The following is a 23,149-nucleotide window of genomic DNA, read 5'->3' on the forward strand; positions in this document are numbered from 1 at the left end:
ATTTTTGAGATAAAGCGTTTCATGTTAATTTGACTTTTACCGTAGTGCTATTGTTTTCTCAATTCTGCTCCCCTTATTTCTCTTCCAGTCCCATTCACTCTTACAAATTGTTGTATATAAACAGCTGTTGCATTGATGAGGTGTTGCTCTCTTTTTTTCTGTCAAAGTGAAACTGTAAATAAAAATATAACTAAAATTATACAACAGTAGGTCCAACCAAGCAATTTGATTGGACAATAGGCATTCCATGAGTGCTGATGCACAGTATAACAGCACTGGGACTTTCAACTCTGCAAGCATCACTCTACTTTACAGGTGTTCTGAACCATTAATTATGTCAATCATTAATTAGCCAACATTAAGGGTCGTCGTAACAAACTTCGCACCGAAAAATGAAACCTATTACCACAACATATATGAGTAAAATAGTGATCATGAGAAGAGGATGAAGGGGGTGAAGCCTGGATAGGCAAACTTCACAGCAAATCTCCAGGTATTTCAATTTCAATTTCAATTTTATTTATAAAGCCCAATATCACAAATCACAATTTGCCTCACAGGGCTTTACAGCATACAACATCCCTCTGTCCTTAAGACCCTCACAGCGGATAAGGAAAAACTCCCCAAAAAAAAACCCCTTTAACGGGGAAAAAAACGGTAGAAACCTCAGGAAGAGCAACTGAGGAGGGATCCCTCTTCCAGGACGGACAGACGTGCAATAGATGTCGTACAGAACAGATCAGCATAATAAATTAACAGTAATCCATATGACACAATGAGACAGAGAGAGAGAGAGAGAGAGACAGAGAGAGAGAGAGAGAGATGCAGGTAATGACAGTAGCTTACAACAACATTAATGAAAGTAATAATATTATAGTTATAGTTCTGGCTACTGTGGTACAATATGTTGAAAGTATGTATTAATATCTGACAGTATGCGCATGACATCAGAAGATGACGCAACATACTGATTAACCTGTTTACTCATTAACATCACACATATGCCACCAAAGCGACTGTCAACAGGCTGATTTAACTGGTCGTAAAATAAATAGAAAAATACACAGATGTAGCCTACACATAGTTGCTGATCTGCGGTAAAGTGTCGACCTAAACAAAGTAGCAAGCTAGTGTGCAGTGTGTGTGTGTTGCTTGGCAACATTACAGTCCCAATCCAGTTGCTAAACTATTTGTGCTGGTGGAGCCAAATAAATCATTAGCTAAACTAACAAATTATAACCTGTTGCCACTTTTTTATTGTTAATAAATGGAGCTTGTAGAACTTATGTCTAAAAGCAATATCACGAGAGGGAGTGCTGTTGTACTGAATATCAGCACAGCTGTGATTATCTTTGGCACTCCTTCTGCAGCCTTGTGCCTTCCCCTGAATCACAGCCGTGCTGATATACAGTACAGCACTCCATCCCTGTGATACCACTTAGATAAAATCTAATATTTAAGTAGCAAAGGAACTGTTTCATTCACCCATTGCATTCCGCATGGTGTGGAAGCAAACAAAGAAATTCAAAATGCCATTCAAAATGTGTGTGTGTGTGTGTGTGTGTGTGTCACATGTATATGTTTACAAATATAAAAAATGTAAACATGGTATACAAGCACAGTCACTATTTCTTGGAACCAAACAAAATGCGCATTTGTTCACAATATTTTAATTATGTTCAAACAAAAATAATGTCACAACAGAAAGCAACAGCACCTCAGACTGAGTTGGTTTAAACTGTTCATCTGGGTATCAAAAGACCTGTTAATTAATATGACAGTGATAGAATCTTTTTATCAAATGAGACTGTACCTTTAACAAATAAAATAACAATAAAAAAATATCTTGCCAAAAGTGGCCATTCCAGGTTCCAGCCCTTTCTTCGTCCACAGAAGGAGGCAGATCAACTGCTTAAAATCACAGGTCCAAGCGGCAATGAGCAGGTTTCAGGCTTCACAATGCTCAGTAAAGTTACTTGAGCTGGTTTAAGTCTGTCTAAAGAAGAGGACCAAACACACTTGTTTCATCATTACAGTGTATGCGAAACTTCGTAATTGTAACCCAAAGTCCCACCCTTTGCCACGCCCACACACATTTGTGGACAGAACTTGACGTGTATATTAGAGGCTGACATTTTTTCGGGAGTCCCACGGGTCACGTGGATGGGAATCAGTTTCACTATTCGTCATGTGATTGGGACGGGATGGGAAAAAAAGTCAACGGGAGCAGGCGGGACTGGGAATCATAATTAGGCTGTCGCATATGCAATAAGTCGGTTAATTGCACGGTAAATTAAAAGGGAGACGGTAACTCTTCCGGCCGCGATTAATTCATGCGTGTTTGTTTTTCTCGTGTCTCTCCACCAAAAAGACTGGACGACAAGAGCGTTCACTGCCGTGCATTGTCTGACAGCCAGGTGAGTTGTCATTAGCGTAATGAATGGAGGGAAAGCTCTTGTCATCGAGTGTCTTTGTCTCTGTGGGGGGGGGGGGGGGGGGCTATGGGCTACACACACACACACACAGATCTTCGTGAGGGGGAGACGAGGCGGAGAAAAAAACAGAGAGTTGAGCGTAAGAGAAAGACAGGGAACTTGCAGTGTTGCCAAGTCCGCTTATTATAAGCGACTTTGGGCTTGTTTTTCTGTAAAGTCGCTTACAAATATTGGTAGTCACGTAGTTGCTTATTTGGGCTTGTTCCCAGCTCCATAATAAGTTGTCAAGCCGATATTTTCGATATGTTATTTAAACGTAGGATAGTTTGTCTTGCCTGTTCCCTCTGTCCCTCCCCTTTCCCCAAACACACAGGAGACAGCAGAATTTTTTCCCACCCGCATCCTGCTTCTAATTAGCTCTGACCCTGATGGCAACGAGTACTAGCCAATCAGAGGCAGAGCAGGGTAATGTGTTTTTTTTCTGGTTAGGAAAACGTCAGTCCTGTAACTAAAAGAAAAAGTTAGATGAGTGCATAAAAAGCGATAATAAATAAAGAATTTGTGAATTCAGGATGATATTTATTTGTGTGTGCAAATTTTAATTATCAGAGGTTTACTGTGTATATAATGTACTTGGTACATCAGTCTATATTTGATATCCCATCTGTTTTCTAATGTTAAATAATGTTAAAAGGTGGTTTAACTCCCTCTTGTGGTCATTGTCCTGAAGCTCAGGGGGGAGAAAAATAAATAAACTGTGTACCGTGGGTACAGTTTTGCAAAACTGCGCACAGTTTACTAATCTGTCCACATGGTTGTAAATTGGCAATCTGTACCATAGACTGTATAAAATAAGATCTGTACCCACAGTTTAAAATCCGTCCCCACAGACTGTAAAACCGTGCACATAGTTTATTTAATTTTCTCTCACTGGAACCTAGGGGGGGCTCCGTAGAAAAAGTCGTTTGTTTTGGGCTTGTTTTCACAGGCCTGGTTACTTATTTGTCTCGCGAGATCTGGCAACACTGGGAACTTGTTCCTAAACCAAATGCAACGGCCAATGTGTGGGAGTGTTTTGGATTTAAACCAAATGACAGAGGGGAGCCCAGTAATTTGACGAGCCGGTGTGTGGGGTTTGTTCTAAAACCATCTCAACAAAAAGAGCGAATATGACCAACTTAACTGCACACCTGAGAGTGAGAGACTGACAGTCTTTTTTTTGTATTTATAAGGTCTTTATTTAGCCTATTTATTTCGATATTTTTACATGTTATTTCGGGTATTTAAATTTTATTTTTTGCATTCCTCAATATTCTTGTTAAATAAATGTTTATTTCTCTTTAAAAGGGTGTACTTGCATCAATATGTCTTTATTATCATTATATAAGTTTAAAAAATGGTCTAAAAACAGCAAAATTACAACAATAATAAAAATGGTATTAAAAGCACAATATTACGCAATATTATTGCTTATCGCGATAATTTTTGACACAATTAATTGCCCAGCAAAATTTGTTATCGTGACAGGCCTAATCATAATAACAATAGTCAAGTCTTTATAAAGTAGTTGAAACTAGCTCCACCTCCAGCAGCTACAACAGTAACATGCTGCTCTAACACTGATGCTTCAGTATTAATAATCTAATGATGTCATATAATATCAGTCAGAGGAACCAAACACTACTTTTACTGCAATACTTTGCCATTTTTATAGCCTGAGTGTCAGACTGAAGCTCCCAGAACCTTCAGTCTGACATGGCTTCCATTGAAGGCGATTTACAAGGGGGAGGGAATTTGATTTTTTTCCCTAACCAATCAGTAGAGATCAACGACTCACCCAGAATCTGACGTCATTAGTATCCATGCCTCGGGGGTGCCGAAAACAAGCGAGCATTGCCCGTTTAAAATGTCTCCATCGTCGTGCACGCCCAGCTGCATCGCCGTTAAATCCAGTTTAGCAGCTTCCTTAACTTGGTCCTCCATTAACACGAATAGTGGCGAAATACCTCAATAGCATCGTTAATGTGGTCTGTAGGATCTGTAGCGGTCGCCATTGTTGCTATCCTCACCAGTTACCCACCGGCGTACAGCTTGACATCAGCGTGACGCTGATTGGCTAATCGCTAGACCCCCGGCGTTCATTGGTCCGTCCACCGTTTGGACGAGATAAATCGCAAATTCATTTAAGTATGCCAGACCAGAGATGCAAGCCTACTCAGTTGAGTGGGCAGGGTCTATGGTCTGGAACCAGGCTACCATTTTTATCTCTCAGAACTGGTTCTTATGACGTGTTTTTCATTCTGAACAGCTTCAAGGTGGAGTGAATGTAAAAATAATTAGGCAATAAACATCAAAACACAACATTAGATGTCATATTTGGGTTTATATTCAACTAAGGTAAGCATTGTGTGTTCCATGTACTGTATTTTTTAAATTTTTTTTCACTGTAACTGAAACACAACACGGGAGCGGGATGGGACAGGAGTCATTCTTGTGGGATTGGGACGGGATGGGATTATTTTTGTGGGAGTGTCCCTTTAGACCTAATGACATCTTAATGAATCGCCTTGAAAAGGTGGTTGGTCTTTCTGATTGTGTGTTAAACTGGTTCAAAACATTCATTTAGGAGAGGAAGGTTTATGCCAGTCTTGAAGATCGTGTGTCTGAGAAACATGACCTCTGTTTTGGGGTTGCACAAGGGGTCCATTTTTATTCTCATTGTACATGCTGCCACTTGGTGACATCATTAGACAACACAATGTGTGTTTCCATAGTTAGACACGCAAGACACGCAACTGTACATCTCTGATGAACCAAACAATACCGAAGCCATAAACTCCTTTACTACCTGTCTTTTGGCAATAAATAAATGGATGAGCAGTCTTCTTATTTTACTATATCTGTGTGTGTCTGTGTGTCTGTTCCACGTTTTTCTCCTCACTGACTTGGTCAATCCATGTGAAATTTGGCACAGTGGTAGAGGGTCATGGGAGGATGCGAATGAAGCAATATTACATCAATTGGCCAAAGGGGGGCGCTATAGCAACCCATTGAAATTGCAAACTTTGAATGGGCATATCTCATGCCCCGTATGTCGTACAGACATGAAACTTTGCACAGAGATGCTTCTCCTCATGAGGGACAAATTTGCCTCAAGAACCCATAACTTCCGGTTATATAGATTTTCCGCCATTTTGAATTTTTTGAAAAACACTTAAAATCGATCTCTTCCTAGGAAGTTTTACCGATCTGCATGAAACTCTGTGAACACAATCTAGGGACCAATATCTAAAGTTCCCTCTCGGCAAAAGTTGGAAAACTCACTAAAACTGAGCTTCTATAAGGCAATGAATATTGCAGAGGGCGTGGCTCATCACATAAAAGTGTATAACATCTCAAGGATTTCACCGATCACCACACAACTTTGTAGGCATATGACCACACATACTCTGAGGGGACCCCTCCATTATTGACCCGATCAAACAAAATGGGGGCGCTAGAGAGCTAATTTCTTATCTAGGCCTAACCACCATATCAATTTTTACTAAACTTGGTAGATATGTAACACAGGACACCTCAAGGTGACTGGAGAAAATTAACTCTAATTGGCAACTGGGTGGCGCTATGACAACAGAAAAATGCTTAAAAATGGCTAAAATGCGACCGATCGCTGTGGCTCCCCCTGTGGCTGAATGTTGTAGTTTTTTTCTAATTTTTGGTATGAAAAAATAAAGTGATAGCATGGTATGGTCATGGTATGGTATGCTGTACATAATCATGGAAACTGTCAGTGTGTCATTTTGTCAGTCAGTCATTCTGTCTGTCCCACATTTTTATACTCACTGACGTGGTCAGTCTATGTGAAACTGCACATAGGCATTGGGGATTGGCATAGGTAGAAAGTGACAAAGCTACCAGTGGGTATGGACTAGTAATTTCTTAAAGTCAAATAAAGACAAAACTGAAATCCTGCTTGTCAGCCCTAAAACAAAAAGAAAAATGCTACTTAATAATCTGGGAAATTTAACTCCCTGGATAGATTCCGAGGTTACAAGCCTTGGTATGATCCTTGATTCAGATCTCATTAAAGGGCCAGTGTGTAAAATGGGTTGAAAACAGTGACATCAGTGGTCAAAATCTAGATTGCAGGGCTCACTCGCTCACCCCTCCCGTCGGGTAAATGACAGCCACAGCGCCGCGCCGGCAGCGGTGTGTGTTGCACTAGAGACTTCAGCTCATTCAAAACTCTGCAGCTCACCTATTAACTTGAACCAAGAGGAGAGAGCACATCAGGCTAGTCTTAGCTGCCCTGCACTGGCTTCCTGTTACATTTAGAATTGATTTTAAGGTCCTCCTCCTTGTATACAAAGCCCTACATGGGCCGGGACTAAGCTACATTGCTAACTCCCTTGTTAACTAATTGTCTCTGTGATCACAGAACACTGTGATCATCTGCGCCCCATTACACCCCAAATTTTTGGAACGAATGACTATAGATATTTGGGACGCTAGCTTGCGAAATATTTTTAAAAGAAAGCTAAAAACAATCTGTTCTCTTTAGTTTTTAACTAGCTTTGACTTTCCTGATACAGGTCTGAAACTCTTTATGCTTTTACTTTCTATTTACACTTCATGCTGCTGCAAGTCTTTTAAACTCTTACTTGATTTTATGATTCATAGTTTTACAACTCTATGATTTTATGAATCAGTTAATCCATGTTTTAAACTGTTTTAAATTAATAAACATTGTTGAGCGTTACACTCTGAGTAACGTTGCTTGTTAGCAAGCAAAAAGAAGCAGCTTGTGACTGTGTGTGTTAGGGAGAGCATGACTGTTTGCTACCTCCCAAGGACAGGAATGACAGATAGCAACAGTGAGGACTGCAGTGTAAACAGAACTGACATGAAAATGCAAAGAATAAAAAAGAACACAGTATAAGTAAAAAGTTTTTTAGAGGGACCTGAGATAACGGAAACTGCAGCTTTAACAATGGGATTATATCATTGAGCAGAGTCAGAGAATAAAATGCTTGTTTGAAAGGCTTAACTCATGATCCAAATGTAAACCACCCATTAACCAAGTCAAAACACCATTACAGCCTGCTATCACTTTCAAACTGACTGACAAATCCTTCATAAAAGTATCTATACATAGCTCCTTCTTCTGACCGTGTAAAAACAGTAACTTTCTGATGCCTAAACCCCAGATTAACATCAATCAAAGAGGTTTTTGGAATCTTGTCACAGTCCAGATGAGACTCTGTGAGAAATCTTGTCCATCTGCCTCTCTTCACTTTGATGACACCATCCAGAGCTCAGTGTTGGCCAGTGATTATTTGGAATAAAAAGACACCTGAGAGCTGTGAGAAGTCAGTCGTACTCTGCAGGGTCCTCCAAATGTACCACATTCTCCTACAGAGGAAAAAAAAAGGTCAGATGAAAAGTAGAAACAAAGGAAAATATCAGTGTGGGTGCAACAGTCTACATCAATCAATCAATTCAATCAATCAATTTTATTTATAAAGCCCAATATCACAAATCACAATTTGCCTCACAGGGCTTTACAGCATATGACATCCCTCTGTCCTTATGACCCTCACAGCGGATAGGGAAAAACTCCCCAAAAAAACCCCTTTAACAGAGAAAAAAAAAAAAACGGTAGAAACCTCAGGAAGAGCAACTGAGGAGGGATCCCTCTTCCAGGACGGACAGACGTGCAATAGATGTCGTACAGAACAGATCAGCATAATAAATTAACAGTAATCCGCATGACACAATGAGACAGAGAGAGAGACAGAGAGAGAGAGAGAGATGCAGGTAATAACAGTAGCTTACAACAACATTATTGAAAGTAATAATATTATAGTTATAGTTCTGGCTACTGTGGTACAATATGTTGAAAGTATGTATTAATATCTGGCAGTATACATGTGTGACAATAGTCATATGTGTATAATAACAGTAGAAGTATGACTAATGACTAATGATGGCAGCAGCAGCAGGAGGCATCTGGCAGGACCACGGCAGCAGCACAACCACACACGTCACGCTGTCCAGGCACCGCTACGATATGAGTTAATCTGAGAGACAGTGGAGCACAAAGGCTCCGGAGAAGAAGCCGAGTTAGTGACATCCAGAATGGCCGAGTTAGCAAGATGCAGTAATAGAATAGGAGAGAGAGAGAGAGAGAGAGAAGGAGAGAAGGTGCCCGCTGTATAATGGGGGGGGGGGGGCGGGGGTGTAAGCCTGAGCCAGCCCTAACTATAAGCTTTATCAAAGAGGAAAGTCTTAAGTCTAGTCTTAAATGTGGAGACGGTGTCTGCCTCCCGGACTGTAACAGGAAGATGATTCCACAGGAGAGGAGCCTGATAGCTGAAGGCTCTAGTTCCTGATCTACTTTTGGAGAATTTAGGGACCATGAGTAACCCTGCGTTCTCAGAGCGCAGTGTTCTGGTGGGATAATATGGCACTATGAGCTCACTAAGATATGATGGAGCTTGACCATTTAGAGCTTTATAAGTTAACAGTAGGATTTTAAATTCAATTCTGGATTTTACAGGGAGCCAGTGCAGAGAAGCTAAAACAGGAGAAATATGATCTCGTTTCTTAGTTCCTGTTAGTACACGTGCTGCTGCATTCTGAATTAGCTGGAGAGTTTTTAAGGACTTACTAGAGCTACCTGATAATAGACAGTTACAGTAATCCAGCCTTGAGGTAACAAAAGCGTGGACCAATTTTTCTGCATCTTTTTGGGTCAGGATAGGCCTAATTTTCGCAATATTACGCAGATGAAAAAATGCAGTCCGTGAGGTTTGTTTTAAATGAGAATTAAAAGACAAATCTTGATCAAATATTACTCCGAGGTTTCTTACGGTAGTGCTAGAGGCCAGAGCAATGCCATCTAGAGAAACTATGTCATCAGATAAAGAGTCTCTGAGTTGTTTCGGGCCAAGAACAATAACTTCAGTTTTGTCTGAATTTAACATCAGGAAATTGGTGCTCATCCAAGTTTTTATGTCTTTAAGGCAGTTATGGAGTTTGGTTAATTGATTACTTTCTTCTGGCTTCATCGATAAATACAACTGAGTATCATCCGCATAACAATGGAAATTTATAGAGTGATTTCTAATGATGTTACCTAAAGGAAGCATATATAGAGTAAATAGGATTGGTCCGAGCACAGAACCTTGCGGAACTCCAAAACAAACTTTGGTACGTAAGGATGATTCATTATGAACGTCAACAAACTGAAAACGATCAGATAAATAAGATTTAAACCAGCTTAGTGCAGAACCTTTTAGGCCAATTAAGTGATCCAGTCTCTGCAGTAGAATTTGATGGTCAATTGTGTCAAACGCCGCACTAAGATCTAATAAAACAAGTACAGAGACAAGTCCTTTGTCTGAAGCAATCAGAAGGTCATTTGTAATTTTAACTAGTGCTGTCTCAGTGCTATGATGAACTCTAAATCCTGACTGAAATTCCTCAAATAAATTATTATCATGGAGAAAATCACACAACTGGTCTGCAACTACTTTCTCAAGGATCTTTGACATAAAGGGAAGATTAGATATTGGTCTATAGTTGGCTAACACCTCTGGATCCAGGGTGGGCTTTTTTAGTAGAGGTTTAATTACAGCTACCTTAAAAGACTGTGGAACACAGCCTGTTAATAAGGATATATTGATCATATCTAATATATGAGTGTTAACTAAAGGAAAGACTTCCTTAAGTAGCCTAGTTGGGATGGGGTCTAAGAGACACGTTGATGATTTAGATGAAGAAATCACTGCTGTCAATTCTTGAAGAGAAATTGGGGAGAAGCAATCTAAATATATATTAGGTCTTACAGCTGTGTTTGAGGTAAGATAGGTACTATCTGAGGACAGGAGGTCATGAATTTTGCCTCTAATAGTTAGAATTTTGTCATTAAAAAAGCTCATAAAATCATTACTGCTAAGGGCTAAAGGAATACAAGGCTCAATAGAGCTTTGACTCTCAGTCAGCCTGGCTACAGTGCTGAAAAGAAACCTGGGGTTGTTCTTGTTTTCTTCTATTAATGCTGAGTAATAGTTTGCTCTGGCATTGCGGAGGCCCCTCTTATAAGTTTTGAGACTGTCTGTCCAGATTAAACGAGATTCTTCCAGTTTGGTCAATCGCCAATTCCTTTCAAATTTTCGCGATATTTGTTTTAACTTACGGGTTTGAGAGTTATACCAAGGAGCGAACTTTCTTTGCTTTTTTAACTTCTTTTTAAGAGGAGCTACAGAGTCAAGTGTTGTTCGCAGCGAGCCTACGGCGCTATTGACAAAATGATCAAAGTCGGTACAGGAAACCTCTGTTACTGAGGGACTTGGTATTGAATTTAACGACGGAGTAATCTTTTCCTTAAATTTTGCGACAGCACTATCTGATAAACATCTAGTATAGTAACTGTTGCTGAGTGGCGTGTAATCGGGTAAAAAGAAATCAAAAGTAATCAGATAATGATCCGATAGTGAGGGATTCTGTGGAAAGACTTTTAGGTTATCAATTTCAATTCCATACGTCAGAACTAGATCGAGGGTATGGTTATGGCTGTTACTGAGGGACTTGGTATTGAATTTAACGACGGAGTAATCTTTTCCTTAAATTTTGCGACAGCACTATCTGATAAACATCTAGTATAGTAACTGTTGCTGAGTGGCGTGTAATCGGGTAAAAAGAAATCAAAAGTAATCAGATAATGATCCGATAGTGAGGGATTCTGTGGAAAGACTTTTAGGTTATCAATTTCAATTCCATACGTCAGAACTAGATCGAGGGTATGGTTAAAGCAATGAGTGGGTTCATGTACACCCTGACTGAAGCCAATGGAGTCTAATAATGAGATAAACGCGGTAGCCAGGGAGTCATTATCAACGTCGACATGAATGTTAAAATCGCCTACAATAATAACTTTATCTGATTTAAGAACTAAACTGGATAAAAACTCTGAGAATTCAGATACAAATTCAGAATACGGGCCAGGAGCATGGTACACTATAACAAATAAAAGTGGCTGCAAGGTTTTCCAGGTCGGATGTAAAAGACTAAGAACGAGGCTTTCAAATGAATTATAATCTAGTTTAGGTTTAGGGCTGATTAACAGACTAGAGTTAAAAATGGCTGCAATTCCCCCTCCTCGGCCGCTGCCTCGAGGAATGTGGGTATTATTATGACTGGGAGGAGTGGATTCATTGAGACTGACATATTCATCTTGACACAGCCAGGTTTCTGTGAGACTGAGTAAATCAATATGATTATCTGATATTAATTCGTTTACTAACACTGCTTTAGACGATAGAGACCTGATATTTAACAGTCCGCATTTAATTCTCCTGTTTTGTCTTTCTGTCACAGAAGAGGTTTTAATTTTTATGAGGTTGTTATGCACAACTCCTCTTTGTTTAATTTTAGATTTCGATAATTTAGGTGGTCGGGGGACAGACACCATTTGTATAAAACTATGAAAACTATGGGTGGGTAACTGAACTAGAAGCCCAGAGAGGCGTATAGGACTGTGACTCCGAGTCCTGGTCTCAACTCTGGGTTGTCAGGGATTTGATTTACTAATAAAGTTTGCCAGGTTCCTAGAAATGAGAGCAGCTCCATCCAAAGTGGGATGAATGCCATCTCTCCTAATAAGACCAGGTTTTCCCAGAAAGTTTGCCAATTATTAACGAAACCCACATCGTTTGCTGGACACCACCTGGACAGCCAGCGATTAAATGATGACATGCGGCTAAACATGTCATCACTGGTCAGATTTGGGAGGGGTCCAGAGAGTCCGACATCGTTTTTGCATATTCACACACCGAGGCAATATTAATTTTAGTGACCTCCGATTGGCGTAACCGGGTGTCATTGCCGCCGACATGAATAACAATCTTACTGAATCTACGTTTAGCTTTAGCCAGCAGTTTTAAATTTGACTCAATGTCGCCCGCTCTGGCCCCAGGGATACATTTGACTATGGCCGCTGGTGTTGCTAACTTCACGTTCCTCAGAATAGAGCTGCCAATAACCAGAGTTTTATCCTCAGCGGGTGTGTCGCTGAGTGGGGAAAAGCGGTTGGAAACGTGAACAGGCTGGTGGTGAGCCGTGGGCTTCGGCTTGGAGCTGCGCTTCTCACGAACAGTTACCCAGCCTCCCGGCTGCACGGGAGTTGCCGGAGGACAGTTAGCAGAGGCTAAGGCTATGCTATGTGGCTCCGCACCGGCTACAGGGGTCTGGCTAACTACCGCAGCTACTGAATGGTTTTCCATGGTGTGGAGCCGCGCTTCTAATTCACTAAGCCTCGCCTCCAACGCAGCAGATAAGCTACACTTATTACAATTACCACTGTTGCTAAAGGAGGCAGAGGCATAACTGAACATTTGGCACACCGAGCAAGAAAGAGCAGAAGGAGAAACCATCGCTAACTGTAAAGCTAATGTAGCTACCAAGGCTAGTAACGTGCAAACAACAGCTAAGAGATTAGCAAGAAAGTCGTAGAAAGGAGGAGAGCTATAAGTGCTTAAACAGAACCACTATGGGTTAAGACTTGAAGTAGACGTTAAAGCAACTGAAGTGAGAAAGCAGGCTAGAAGAATTCACTAGAGCAGTACAGAGACGCTGTCACAGAAACACCGGAAATGACACAACTCGCTTACCGCAATACGTCAGCAGGTCAGCACGTCATTCCTCGAACCATGTGTGTGAACATGTGTAAATGTGTGTAAATGTTGACAATTGCACTTGTCTGTGAGGCCCTAATGACCAAACAGATTGTGCAGGATACTTTGAGCATTTTAGGCAAAAATGAATATACAGTAAACTGATCTGTAACTCTGGTCCCAGGCTGTTATTTGCTTAAATCACTGAAGTCAACAGCTTTATATTAGGGACAGGCGTCTATACAGGACAGGCCTTTAATTCCTTTTACACAAAACTGTTGCTCGGCAAAGACTGGGAAACACAATCAGTTTCTTTTATATACATATTTGAACCAGTACATTGTATAAAAATTAAGCTTCAAATGACATATCAATTATAAATCATTTATTTGATCTAGCTCTGACAGACAAGGCATCAGAGAGAGTGTTATGATTTTTGACTTTATGACTTTTTCAGCACTTCAGCATAACTGCCTAGTTTGACAGTTTCGCTGCAGTTCACAAGCTCACAAAATGAATTAAGAATTTTGATACTGCATTGCCTATTTCTCACCTCAAATGCTTTCAGAAACTAATTTTAGTGAACTGTTTAGCTGTAAAAAGAAGTTGGTGCGGCTGGTGGGTGGTGCTTAGTACTCCGTTTAACTGTGTTCAGTGTGGTGGCTGGGTCACAAACTTCCTTGTGGCTGATTTCAGCAATGTGGAAAAGTCCACAAGATTTCATAACGACACTGTAGAGACAATTGGTTATACACACTATGAAGCAGACAGCATCAGGAAAAGGTAAGGAAAAATGTTTAATGTAAGGTCCTTTCCATAATGATGTCAGACTCCTTAAATAACAATCTGAGCCCGTCAGTGGCAAAAACAAACACTTTCAGTGGATGTAAATTGACAGTGTACAGTTGCCCGTAGGGATTACAATGCAGCCTCTTTTGCCACTGCAGCTGCAGCAGTCTCTCTCAATACAGGACCATTTTCAAAAATTGTTGTCTCAATTAGTCACAAAAACATGGGAATATAAGACCTGGGTTTGAAAGTTACCCTTTAAAATCAATAAAAAACTTGAATTACTGCCTACTGGTTGTATGCCTCCACGTGCCAGTCAAGGTTCTCTGACAGTTTACATCCATGTCTGTGAACACATGTATGCTTCACACATATCATCCCCCAGCAACACAGAAGATCTATACAATCAGCCCAGTTTATATATATTTTCGCTTCTGTTCCTGAGGTATGAAGTTGAATAATGGCCAGAAAAGTGTTTTATGCAAAACATTATGATGTCATAATGAAGCTGACCTTTGACCTTTTGGATATAAAATGTCATCACTTCATTATTTTATCCTCTTAGACATTTATGTGAAGTTTTGTCATAAATAGCATGTGAATATGGCCAAAAACATATTTTGTGAGGTCACCTCGACCTTCGACCACAAAATTAAAAAGAAATAATAATAATGATAATAATAATAATAATTCAGTTTATTCTTCAGTCTGTGTGGACATTTGTGCCAATTTTAAGAAAATCTCTTGAGATAATGTGTTCACAAGGATGGGGCATACAGATGGATGGACAACCCGAAAACATAAAGCCTCTAGCCATGGCTATCACCAGCACGGAGGCATAAAAATAGGTGCAATGGAATAAAATGAATGAACTGATTAGTAAATGAAACTAGTATTCCTGTTAAAAAGAGGATTTTAATACAGCAGAATTAGTTCTGTGGTAATAATAATAATAATAATAATAGATTTTATTTATAACGCACTTTACATTTGAATACAAATCTCAAAGTGCACTGTGGTAATGTGCATTATACTGAATGGTGCAGGTACTGTAACCCTGAGCCCCCATCCCCATCAATGTTTTTTTTACACAGTTCACGCAGGCAATTACAGCATTTGACATTCGGCCATTATTTGAATACCAGCTTCTATATGAGAGATGTCTTAAATGCACTAGAGGAATTTCAAAATGATTCATTAAATCACTCACCCATCCTCCATGGCTCTTGACCCAGGGAGCAAATGTCTCCATGTAGCACTCTGCGTAGCCTTGCATGCGCTGGGTGCCTGTGGCTGTCACTATCCTCCGTGATACCTCCATGGTGACAGCCATACGTCTTAGTGTTGGACTAGCCGTTGGCGGCAGGGTTGGAGCCCCAGATACCTGAATACTGTTGAAAGTGTCTAGAAGCTTGGCAAACGATGCATAGGAAAGACGAGTCAAGCTGGAGCGTAGAAAGGGGTCTGACTGGATCTGTAAACAGACACGTATTTTGCAATATAGGTAGTGTGGAAGGCTTACTCTGCAAGTAAAACTTTGTTGTATATTCATCTGTTTGTGTCTATTGTTGCTGTTTGTACAGAGTCATAGCTGGCAAAGCAAAGCTCCTGAGCAACAAAACCAACCACTATATGTCCAGAAAGCTGGACTCACATGTCCCATCTTTTCATACAAAGTATCAAAGGGCAGCATGGATTGACTGCAGTTTGCTGATGTTACTTCACAGAATTTGAGTCAAAGATCCAAAGCCTACTGTCAACACAGTGAGCTACCAGTATTTGACAAGCAGCTTTACATAACTTATGATGAAACACTGCCTACCTTAGTGTTGATAGAATCTCCCTCCAAAGACAGCACCTGAGCAAGCTGCTGCACCACTGCGTCTTTCTCACTCGCTGCTAAAAAATCACAAGCAACAACCTTACAGTCAGTGAGTTGTTGTGTCTTTACTTTAGGCTAGTTTCAGACTAAACAAAATCCACTCATTGGTGTCAGCTTGTGCCCACAGATGTGAGAAGATGAAATACAAACCAGTTAGTCCAGTTTGGGGAAGAGATCCATGAGCGCCACATGCTGTGGTGTATCCATTTTGTTTGAAGCCTCAGTAGTGCAAGGAGCACGGCTGTTGAGAGAAATTTCTTTGAGGGCTTTCTCCCACAAAGGTATCTCTTGGTTAAGATTAGGAAAAAAGTCTTGGTTTGGGTTAAAATTAATAGACTTCATATTGGTAGTTCCAGTTTACACAGATGAACATGTGTGTGAGGAAAGCTTATTCTGCATGAATAGCTTGGTTTGGGTTAAAATGAAGAGATTTCTTCAGAAAGAGCTTTCTTGGAGAAAGTCTACAAGGAAAACCTCTCCCATGTGCAAGAAGCACATGTATGCACATCTGTACACTGTGTAATTACCCTTGACAAAGAATAATCTGTAACTCTAAAAACACTACTGCTATTTAATATGTATTTCTTTGGACAGTTACTTTTGCTTTTAAGAACATATATATATATAATGTTTTACCAAATACCACATTATGCTTTCATGTACTTTCCTCATTGACATTTTCATTTACTTTGTATACCGTAATTTTTAACTGTTGTTTATGTGTTGTGTAATGTTTAACTTGGTCTCCAAAAAAGTCTTTCAAACTTGGATTCTGTTGTAAGTGCTTACTGGGACTGCATTAGGCTCACTGTCTAGGCTCTATAGGTAAATCATAGACATATATAAAATTATGGACATGACCACCATAACGTCAGGTTTGAGGACTCCTGTTCTAAAGACTCCAGTTTTCAGTCGTCACCATTTTGTTTTGAGACTGAGACCCGAGGACACTGCCACACCGCTTTGAGTATTTTTGCGATAACACCATTCTTGACGATATGACAAATTAGTAAAAAATATTGTATTATTACTTTAAGAGCATCAATTGTAACAAAATAATCAATATAGTTTAGTATAGGGAAAAAAAATCTCTTTCAGCAAAATCCTTGATGAGTTGTTTTTTTCTTTTCCACCTGGACCTTTATGCTCTGCCATTTCTCCTCTAATGATCACATTGTAACCTGTGACAGGCTGTTATGCTGCCATAACTATTGCACAAATATATTCAAAATAGTCCAAACAAATTCATATAGCCTACTTTTTACCTAAGTGTTGTTTTGTCATACCTTGACAGTTTCGACGTCAAGGGTCAGTCGTCATCATCAGAAGTCGTCATCATCAGAAGCGTCACGTGATGTGGTGACGTGTCCTGCAGATGTTTTATCCAGGTTGTCATTCCACCTGAGTGGTGGAATGACAGTGCCCCCTGGCGCCAGGTGCCAGGTCCACCACAGTCCATCAGGCAACAGGGGACAGGGCCCCCCGCCATTAGGTAGTGTATCTGATGGCGACAACCTGGATAAAACATCTACAGGACACGTCACCACAACATCACATGACGCTTCTGATGACGACGACTGACGCAGTCGTCGAAACTGTCAAGGTATGACAAAACAACACTTAAGCCTGTAATATGAACCATATCAAGCTAAGATATATTCAGAATATTATCTTAACTATTAAATTATCATATTCAAATATATGTAGTTTTTTATCAAGCCACAAGTGTCACCCAGGTTTACATTACCAAATGTTTATGACAAAATCACTTGACAACACCGACTCCTGAATGCGCATGGCGAGAGAGGAGAGGGAGAGTCACTGTGCTGCTGCCAGAAGAGCCACTGAATGAGTTCCCTCTGAACGGTAAGTCACTAAAAGAGTCTAAGAAGTTCAGGGCTGTTCATAAAACATTAAGGACGCCACAGTTTATTCCACACTACTGAAGCTGCTCCTCTTTTTGGAACCACCACAGAGTCTGTAATGATTTCGCTTTCAACCATGTTTGTTCTTGCCGTGCGTGACTACATTACGTCAACATGTACACAAGTTGAAATATCGTGAGTAACGTGATGTGAATATTTACAGCCTGGAAAAAAGTTTAGGTCTCTATAGCTAATTTCAACATTCACGACAACTGTACGGGGGCTGCTTTTTCATATAACTTAAATGTTTACATTTTATTAAGGCTAAAAGTTGCGCATAATTAGGGGCGGGCCACTTTGAGTGACAGGCCCTCTGCCCATAGTGTCCTCAGCTTCTCAGTTAGATCCACCTCCTTCACAGTTCCACCGTCTTGCCCAAACATGGTCACTTCTGGCTCCCAAAAAACAAGATGGTTTTGAGGTCAAGACTTCAAAACAGGAATCCACGAAGTACCGGGTGATGTCATGGTAGCTATGTCCATTATTTTCACTGTATATGCTGGGAACAGTGGACAGTGTGGGCATATCCAAGCTCACCTGCTATTTTGGTTTAGCCCATTTCTCAAATCACAGGCTGCAGATTTATTAACATATGTGTCCCTCTGCCTTCAGATGATTTAATGAACTGAAGGAGAAACTCCTCATACAGTATAAAGCAGCTATGGACAACAAATACTGTGAATCACTCATATTCAATTAGAGGCAAATGCAAAAATGCTTGACTGATGCCTAATGAAACAGAGCTACTAGCTGTTTGACAAACTCATCAGACTGGCTGATGATGATATTCTCAGTGTCTAAGACTCATTTTTCGCCAAAATACCAACAAATCTCTTTGTGCTGCTTCATTTGAATGAACCTCCCATCTGTTTGTTCCTCTCCTTCCATCTGTGCACACCAAAATACCATAGACAGAAAAATTAAAAAATACCAAACCGTCATGGTGTGTGTGTGTGTGTGTGTGTGTGTGTGTGTGTAATTACCTAGTGTGGGGCTCAGTTTCTTTACACTGGTGGACCTCTGGGCAATCTTTTCCAGCTTCTCTGCTACTTCATCATAGAACTCAGGAGGATGGTCTGCATCAACATGAACCACAACACCATAAGATCTCAGATCAACACCTTAAATCTATTTAAAACATTAAACTTTTACCACTCTCTTCTGAAGTCATGTCAGTAATGTCCACATACATATAAAACACAGGTTAGAACCAGATGCAATCAAAGCTAAACACAGAGTTCTGTGTTTGTTTGTCAATCAACTTCAACATGCTCCCTACAATGATAGACAGACTGGGTGGTGGCACAAAATATTAAAGCATGCAGATTCAAAGCAATGAAAGTTTAGAAATTCACATTTTAACTTCAGGCTTAGCAGCAAGTTCATAAACATAAACACAGTTAGAGTTAGAGCTGGTTTGGGTAGTTTTACAGTGTAATGAAAGAGCTCACTGGGAGAGACAAGGGTCGGGGTAGGCTCTGGTTCTTTGGCGATTGACAGTGTGGTAGGTCTCTGAGGAGGAGATCCAGGCCTCTCTTTGTCCTTCTCTTTCTCTAACTTTAACTTGAAGATCTTGGAGAGCTTTTTCTTAAACTTCTTTCGGCTCAGCTTCTTCTGCTGTTTCTTCTCACTGTCCTCATCTTCTGATGTAGAGGAGGGGGATACGACATCATCCTATGGGAAAAGATTGTTCTGCTCAATATTAAGGCTGTGGTGATTCTGCTGTGAGTGTGTTAATAATTTGCCTTCATTGATATGCTTTGACTACTGCATTACTACCACATTTACCTAATGGCAAACTAATCTCTTCCCAGTTAACTGGAAATGGAGTCCTTTTAACATACTGTTATCACATGAGAAATATAGCTTTACTCCCAGTTTATAGTAGCTATAATATATTAGATACAGTACAGGCCAAAAGTTTGGACACACCTTCTCATTCAATGCGTTTTCTTTATTTTCATGACTATTTACATTGTAGATTCTCACTGAAGGCATCAAAACTATGAATGAACACGTGTGGAGTTATGTACTTAAAAAAAGGTGAAATAACTGAAAACATGTTTTATATTCTAGTTTCTTCAAAATAGCCACCCTTTGCTCTGATTACTGCTTTGCACACTCTTGGCATTCTCTCGATGAGCTTCAAGAGGTAGTCACCTCAAATGGTTTTCCAACAGTCTTGAAGGAGTTCCCAGAGGTGTTTAGCACTTGTTGGCCCCTTTGCCTTCACTCTGCGGTCCAGCTCACCCCAAACCATCTGGATTGGGTTCAGGTCCGGTGACTGTGGAGGCCAGGTCATCTGCCGCAGCACTCCATCACTCTCCTTCTTGGTCAAATAGCCCTTACACAGCCTGGAGGTGTGTTTGGGGTCATTGTCCTGATGAAAAATAAATGATCGTCCAACTAAACGCAAACCGGATGGGATGGCATGTCGCTGCAGGATGCTGTGGTAGCCATGCTGGTTCAGTGTGCCTTCAATTTTGAATAAATCCTCAACAGTGTCACCAGCAAAACACCCCCACACCATCACACCTCCTCCTCCATGCTTCATAGTGGGAACCAGGCATGTGGAATCCATCCGTTCACCTTTTCTGCATCTCACAAAGACATGGCGGTTGGAACCAAAGATCTCAAATTTGGACTCATCAGACCAAAGCACAGATTTCCACTGGTCTAATGTCCATTCCTTGTGTTTCTTGGCCCAAACAAATCTCTTCTGCTTGTTGCCTCTCCTTAGCAGTGGTTTCCTAGCAGCTATTTGACCATGAAGGCCTGATTCGCGCAGTCTCCTCTTAACAGTTGTTCTAGAGATGGGTGTGCTGCTAGAACTCTGTGTGGCCATCATCTGGTCTCTGATCTGAGCTGCTGTTAACTTGCGATTTCTGAGGCTGGTGACTCGGATGAACTTATCCTCAGAAGCAGAGGTGACTCTTGGTCTTCCTTTCCTGGGTTGGTCCTCATGTGTGCCAGTTTCGTTGTAGCGCTTGATGGTTTTTGCGACTCCACTTGGGGACAAATTTAAAGTTTTTGCAATTTTCCGGACTGACTGACCTTCATTTCTTAAAGTAATGATGGCCACTCGTTTTTCTTTAGTTAGCTGATTGGTTCTTGCCATAATATGAATTTTAACAGTTGTCCAATAGGGCTGTCGGCTGTGTATTAACCTGACTTCTGCACAACACAACTGATGGTCCCAACCCCATTGATAAAGCAAGAAATTCCACTAATTAACCCTGATAAGGCACACCTGTGAAGTGGAAACTATTTCAGGTGACTACCTCTTGAAGCTCATCGAGAGAATGCCAAGAGTGTGCAAAGCAGTAATCAGAGCAAAGGGTGGCTATTTTGAAAAAACCAGAATATAAAACATGTTTTCAGTTATTTCACCTTTTTTTGTTAAGTACATAACTCCACATGTGTTCATTCATAGTTTTGATGCCTTCAGTGAGAATCTACAATGTAAATAGTCATGAAAATAAAGAAAACGCATTGAATGAGAAGGTGTGTCCAAACTTTTGGCCTGTACTGTATATTGAACAGATAAGGTCATGAGTGTTCCAGAGTTCTATAGTGTAAAGTATGTTAAACTGAATGTTAAGGCACCATAACCCATACACGATCAAAGTCTGTATAGTTGAAATTGTATGAATATTATACAGAGCTTGAGATAATAAAGAATAAGCACTCCAGGAAAAGGTTTCTTGTAGGGATGCAAAAAATTTATCGGCCACACATCTGTGTTACCCAATACTGGACTTGACTGCAATCGGCCTGTCAGCAAATACGATGACATTCACTAATGGCAGTGGCTAATGTTTGTCCGTTGTGTCACACATTTTTGCTCAGTAGACAGTAGAAATCATTTTTTGGGATGAAAAGAGATCTTCCCTGGAACACCTTTGGGACAAAAGGACACAGGAAACTCACTATTGATGCATCAAGGGACGCATTGTTTCACTAATAATGCTTCATTGTGAACAACAAATCCATGTTGAAAATCTCCTGCTGTCAACACCAAACACGCTGGGTCCAACTTCGTCTGATAAATTGCCATTCAAAAATTGCTGTACGATATGATGTGATGCGATAGAATACGATATGGTACGATTCGATACGGTAGGATTTCGAAACGATACAACTTTATTGTCAGTTTACACTGAAATTTATTTTGCGCCCTCAGACAGCTCAACACAAATTAGACATAATTTACAAATTACACAAACAACCCATACCCCTAAAAAGCACACCAAACAGTCAAATGTGGTTCATTTGTACTGAGGGATCTTTCTCTCCAGTCTTACATGTTTTAAGTTACATTCTGTTAAACTGGGAACAATAATATTTTGCTAAACTGACCATAGAAAATAGAGGTTGTGGTCTTTCTTTACAAACAAGACTAGAAGCTTAAAGTGAAGAATTGGTTGTCATCTGAAATGTAAATATATAATATATAAATGCTGGCTTCACTGGGTCTTTATGGTGGTGAAAGAGGAACGCAAATGGATTGTCCAAAATGCTCTGGCAAGTGAAGCTGTGTTTGATAAATTTCGTGGCGCTGCAGTTGCAGTTTTGTGTAAAGTAGAAATTCATGCCCTGAAGATAAAGTTTGTGTTTCAACAAAACCATCAGTATACCAAGAAATAAAGGACATCTGGTCATTAGTTGATAAATGTCTTGCACTATAGACCTCAGTGCTGGACAGAGACTGATAGACAGACTGACCAGCCTAATGATGTCATTGTCCTCTAAGCCCCACCACTAGAGGACACATTGGACACCAGTTTAAGGTGATTCTAAATGACTTGAAAACAGGCTCATCTGTCTGTAGATGTTTTGAATGTTTTTTGATATCTTATAATTCTGTGTTCTTTGCTTTAATTTTAAATTGTCATATGTTTGTATTATGTCTGATTTTGTGCTGCTGCCTGTCTTTGTCAGGACACTCTTGAAAAAGACATTTCTAATGTCAAGAAGTATTTTACTCCTGGTTAAATAAAGATTAAATGAAAAATAGACAAAGAGGAACTGCTTATCAAGCAAAATGTACTTTTTTAAATTAAAAAATGCAACATCTTACTTCTATTTGGTCTCTGAGGTGTGACGGTTTTGTCTTGTTGTCCCTGTCCAGTGAGCGGCGTGAGCTGTTGTATCGAGGCAGCTGCTTTATGAAGTCCTTGAATCCAGAATTCTTCTCATCTGCTGAATTGCATTCTTCAGCTTGAGAATCCCACCCATCCTTTGCTTTGGGTTGTGGCTTGGAGCTAGCACTGAAAAGACCAAAGTATGGTGAACTACAGGGCTGGTATCACACCATTCAGCACTATTTCAACTCAGGTTGATCCTTCATGCATCTACTGTTCTTACCATATTAGCACACTTAAAGTAACAATCATTAAAATCCATTACAAAAAAAATCAGATGAACTTATTTTCATAGTGT

At 40.2% G+C, this 23,149-nt stretch overlaps 1 protein-coding gene across 3 annotated transcripts in view; it reads right to left on the reverse strand.

The window, feature by feature from the left end:
* Window positions 1–1,653: 1,653 nt before the first annotated feature.
* bcl2l12 (BCL2 like 12) overlaps window positions 1,654–23,149 on the reverse strand; it is a 42,961-nt gene continuing 21,465 nt past the window's right edge. For all 3 annotated transcript variants that reach the window (XM_078161426.1, XM_033643905.2, XM_078161427.1), the window contains 6 exons: window positions 22,788–22,977; window positions 19,159–19,381; window positions 18,691–18,783; window positions 15,723–15,799; window positions 15,111–15,374; window positions 1,654–7,847 (listed from right to left, as the gene is read on the reverse strand). In XM_078161426.1, the coding sequence (XP_078017552.1) occupies window positions 7,806–7,847; window positions 15,111–15,374; window positions 15,723–15,799; window positions 18,691–18,783; window positions 19,159–19,381; window positions 22,788–22,977 (889 nt within the window). In that variant the 3' untranslated portion in view covers window positions 1,654–7,805. The remainder of the gene's footprint in view (window positions 7,848–15,110; window positions 15,375–15,722; window positions 15,800–18,690; window positions 18,784–19,158; window positions 19,382–22,787; window positions 22,978–23,149) is intronic.

This window comes from Epinephelus lanceolatus, chromosome 18 (assembly GCF_041903045.1).
Source record: "Epinephelus lanceolatus isolate andai-2023 chromosome 18, ASM4190304v1, whole genome shotgun sequence".
NCBI classification, from domain to species: domain Eukaryota; kingdom Metazoa; phylum Chordata; class Actinopteri; order Perciformes; family Serranidae; genus Epinephelus; species Epinephelus lanceolatus.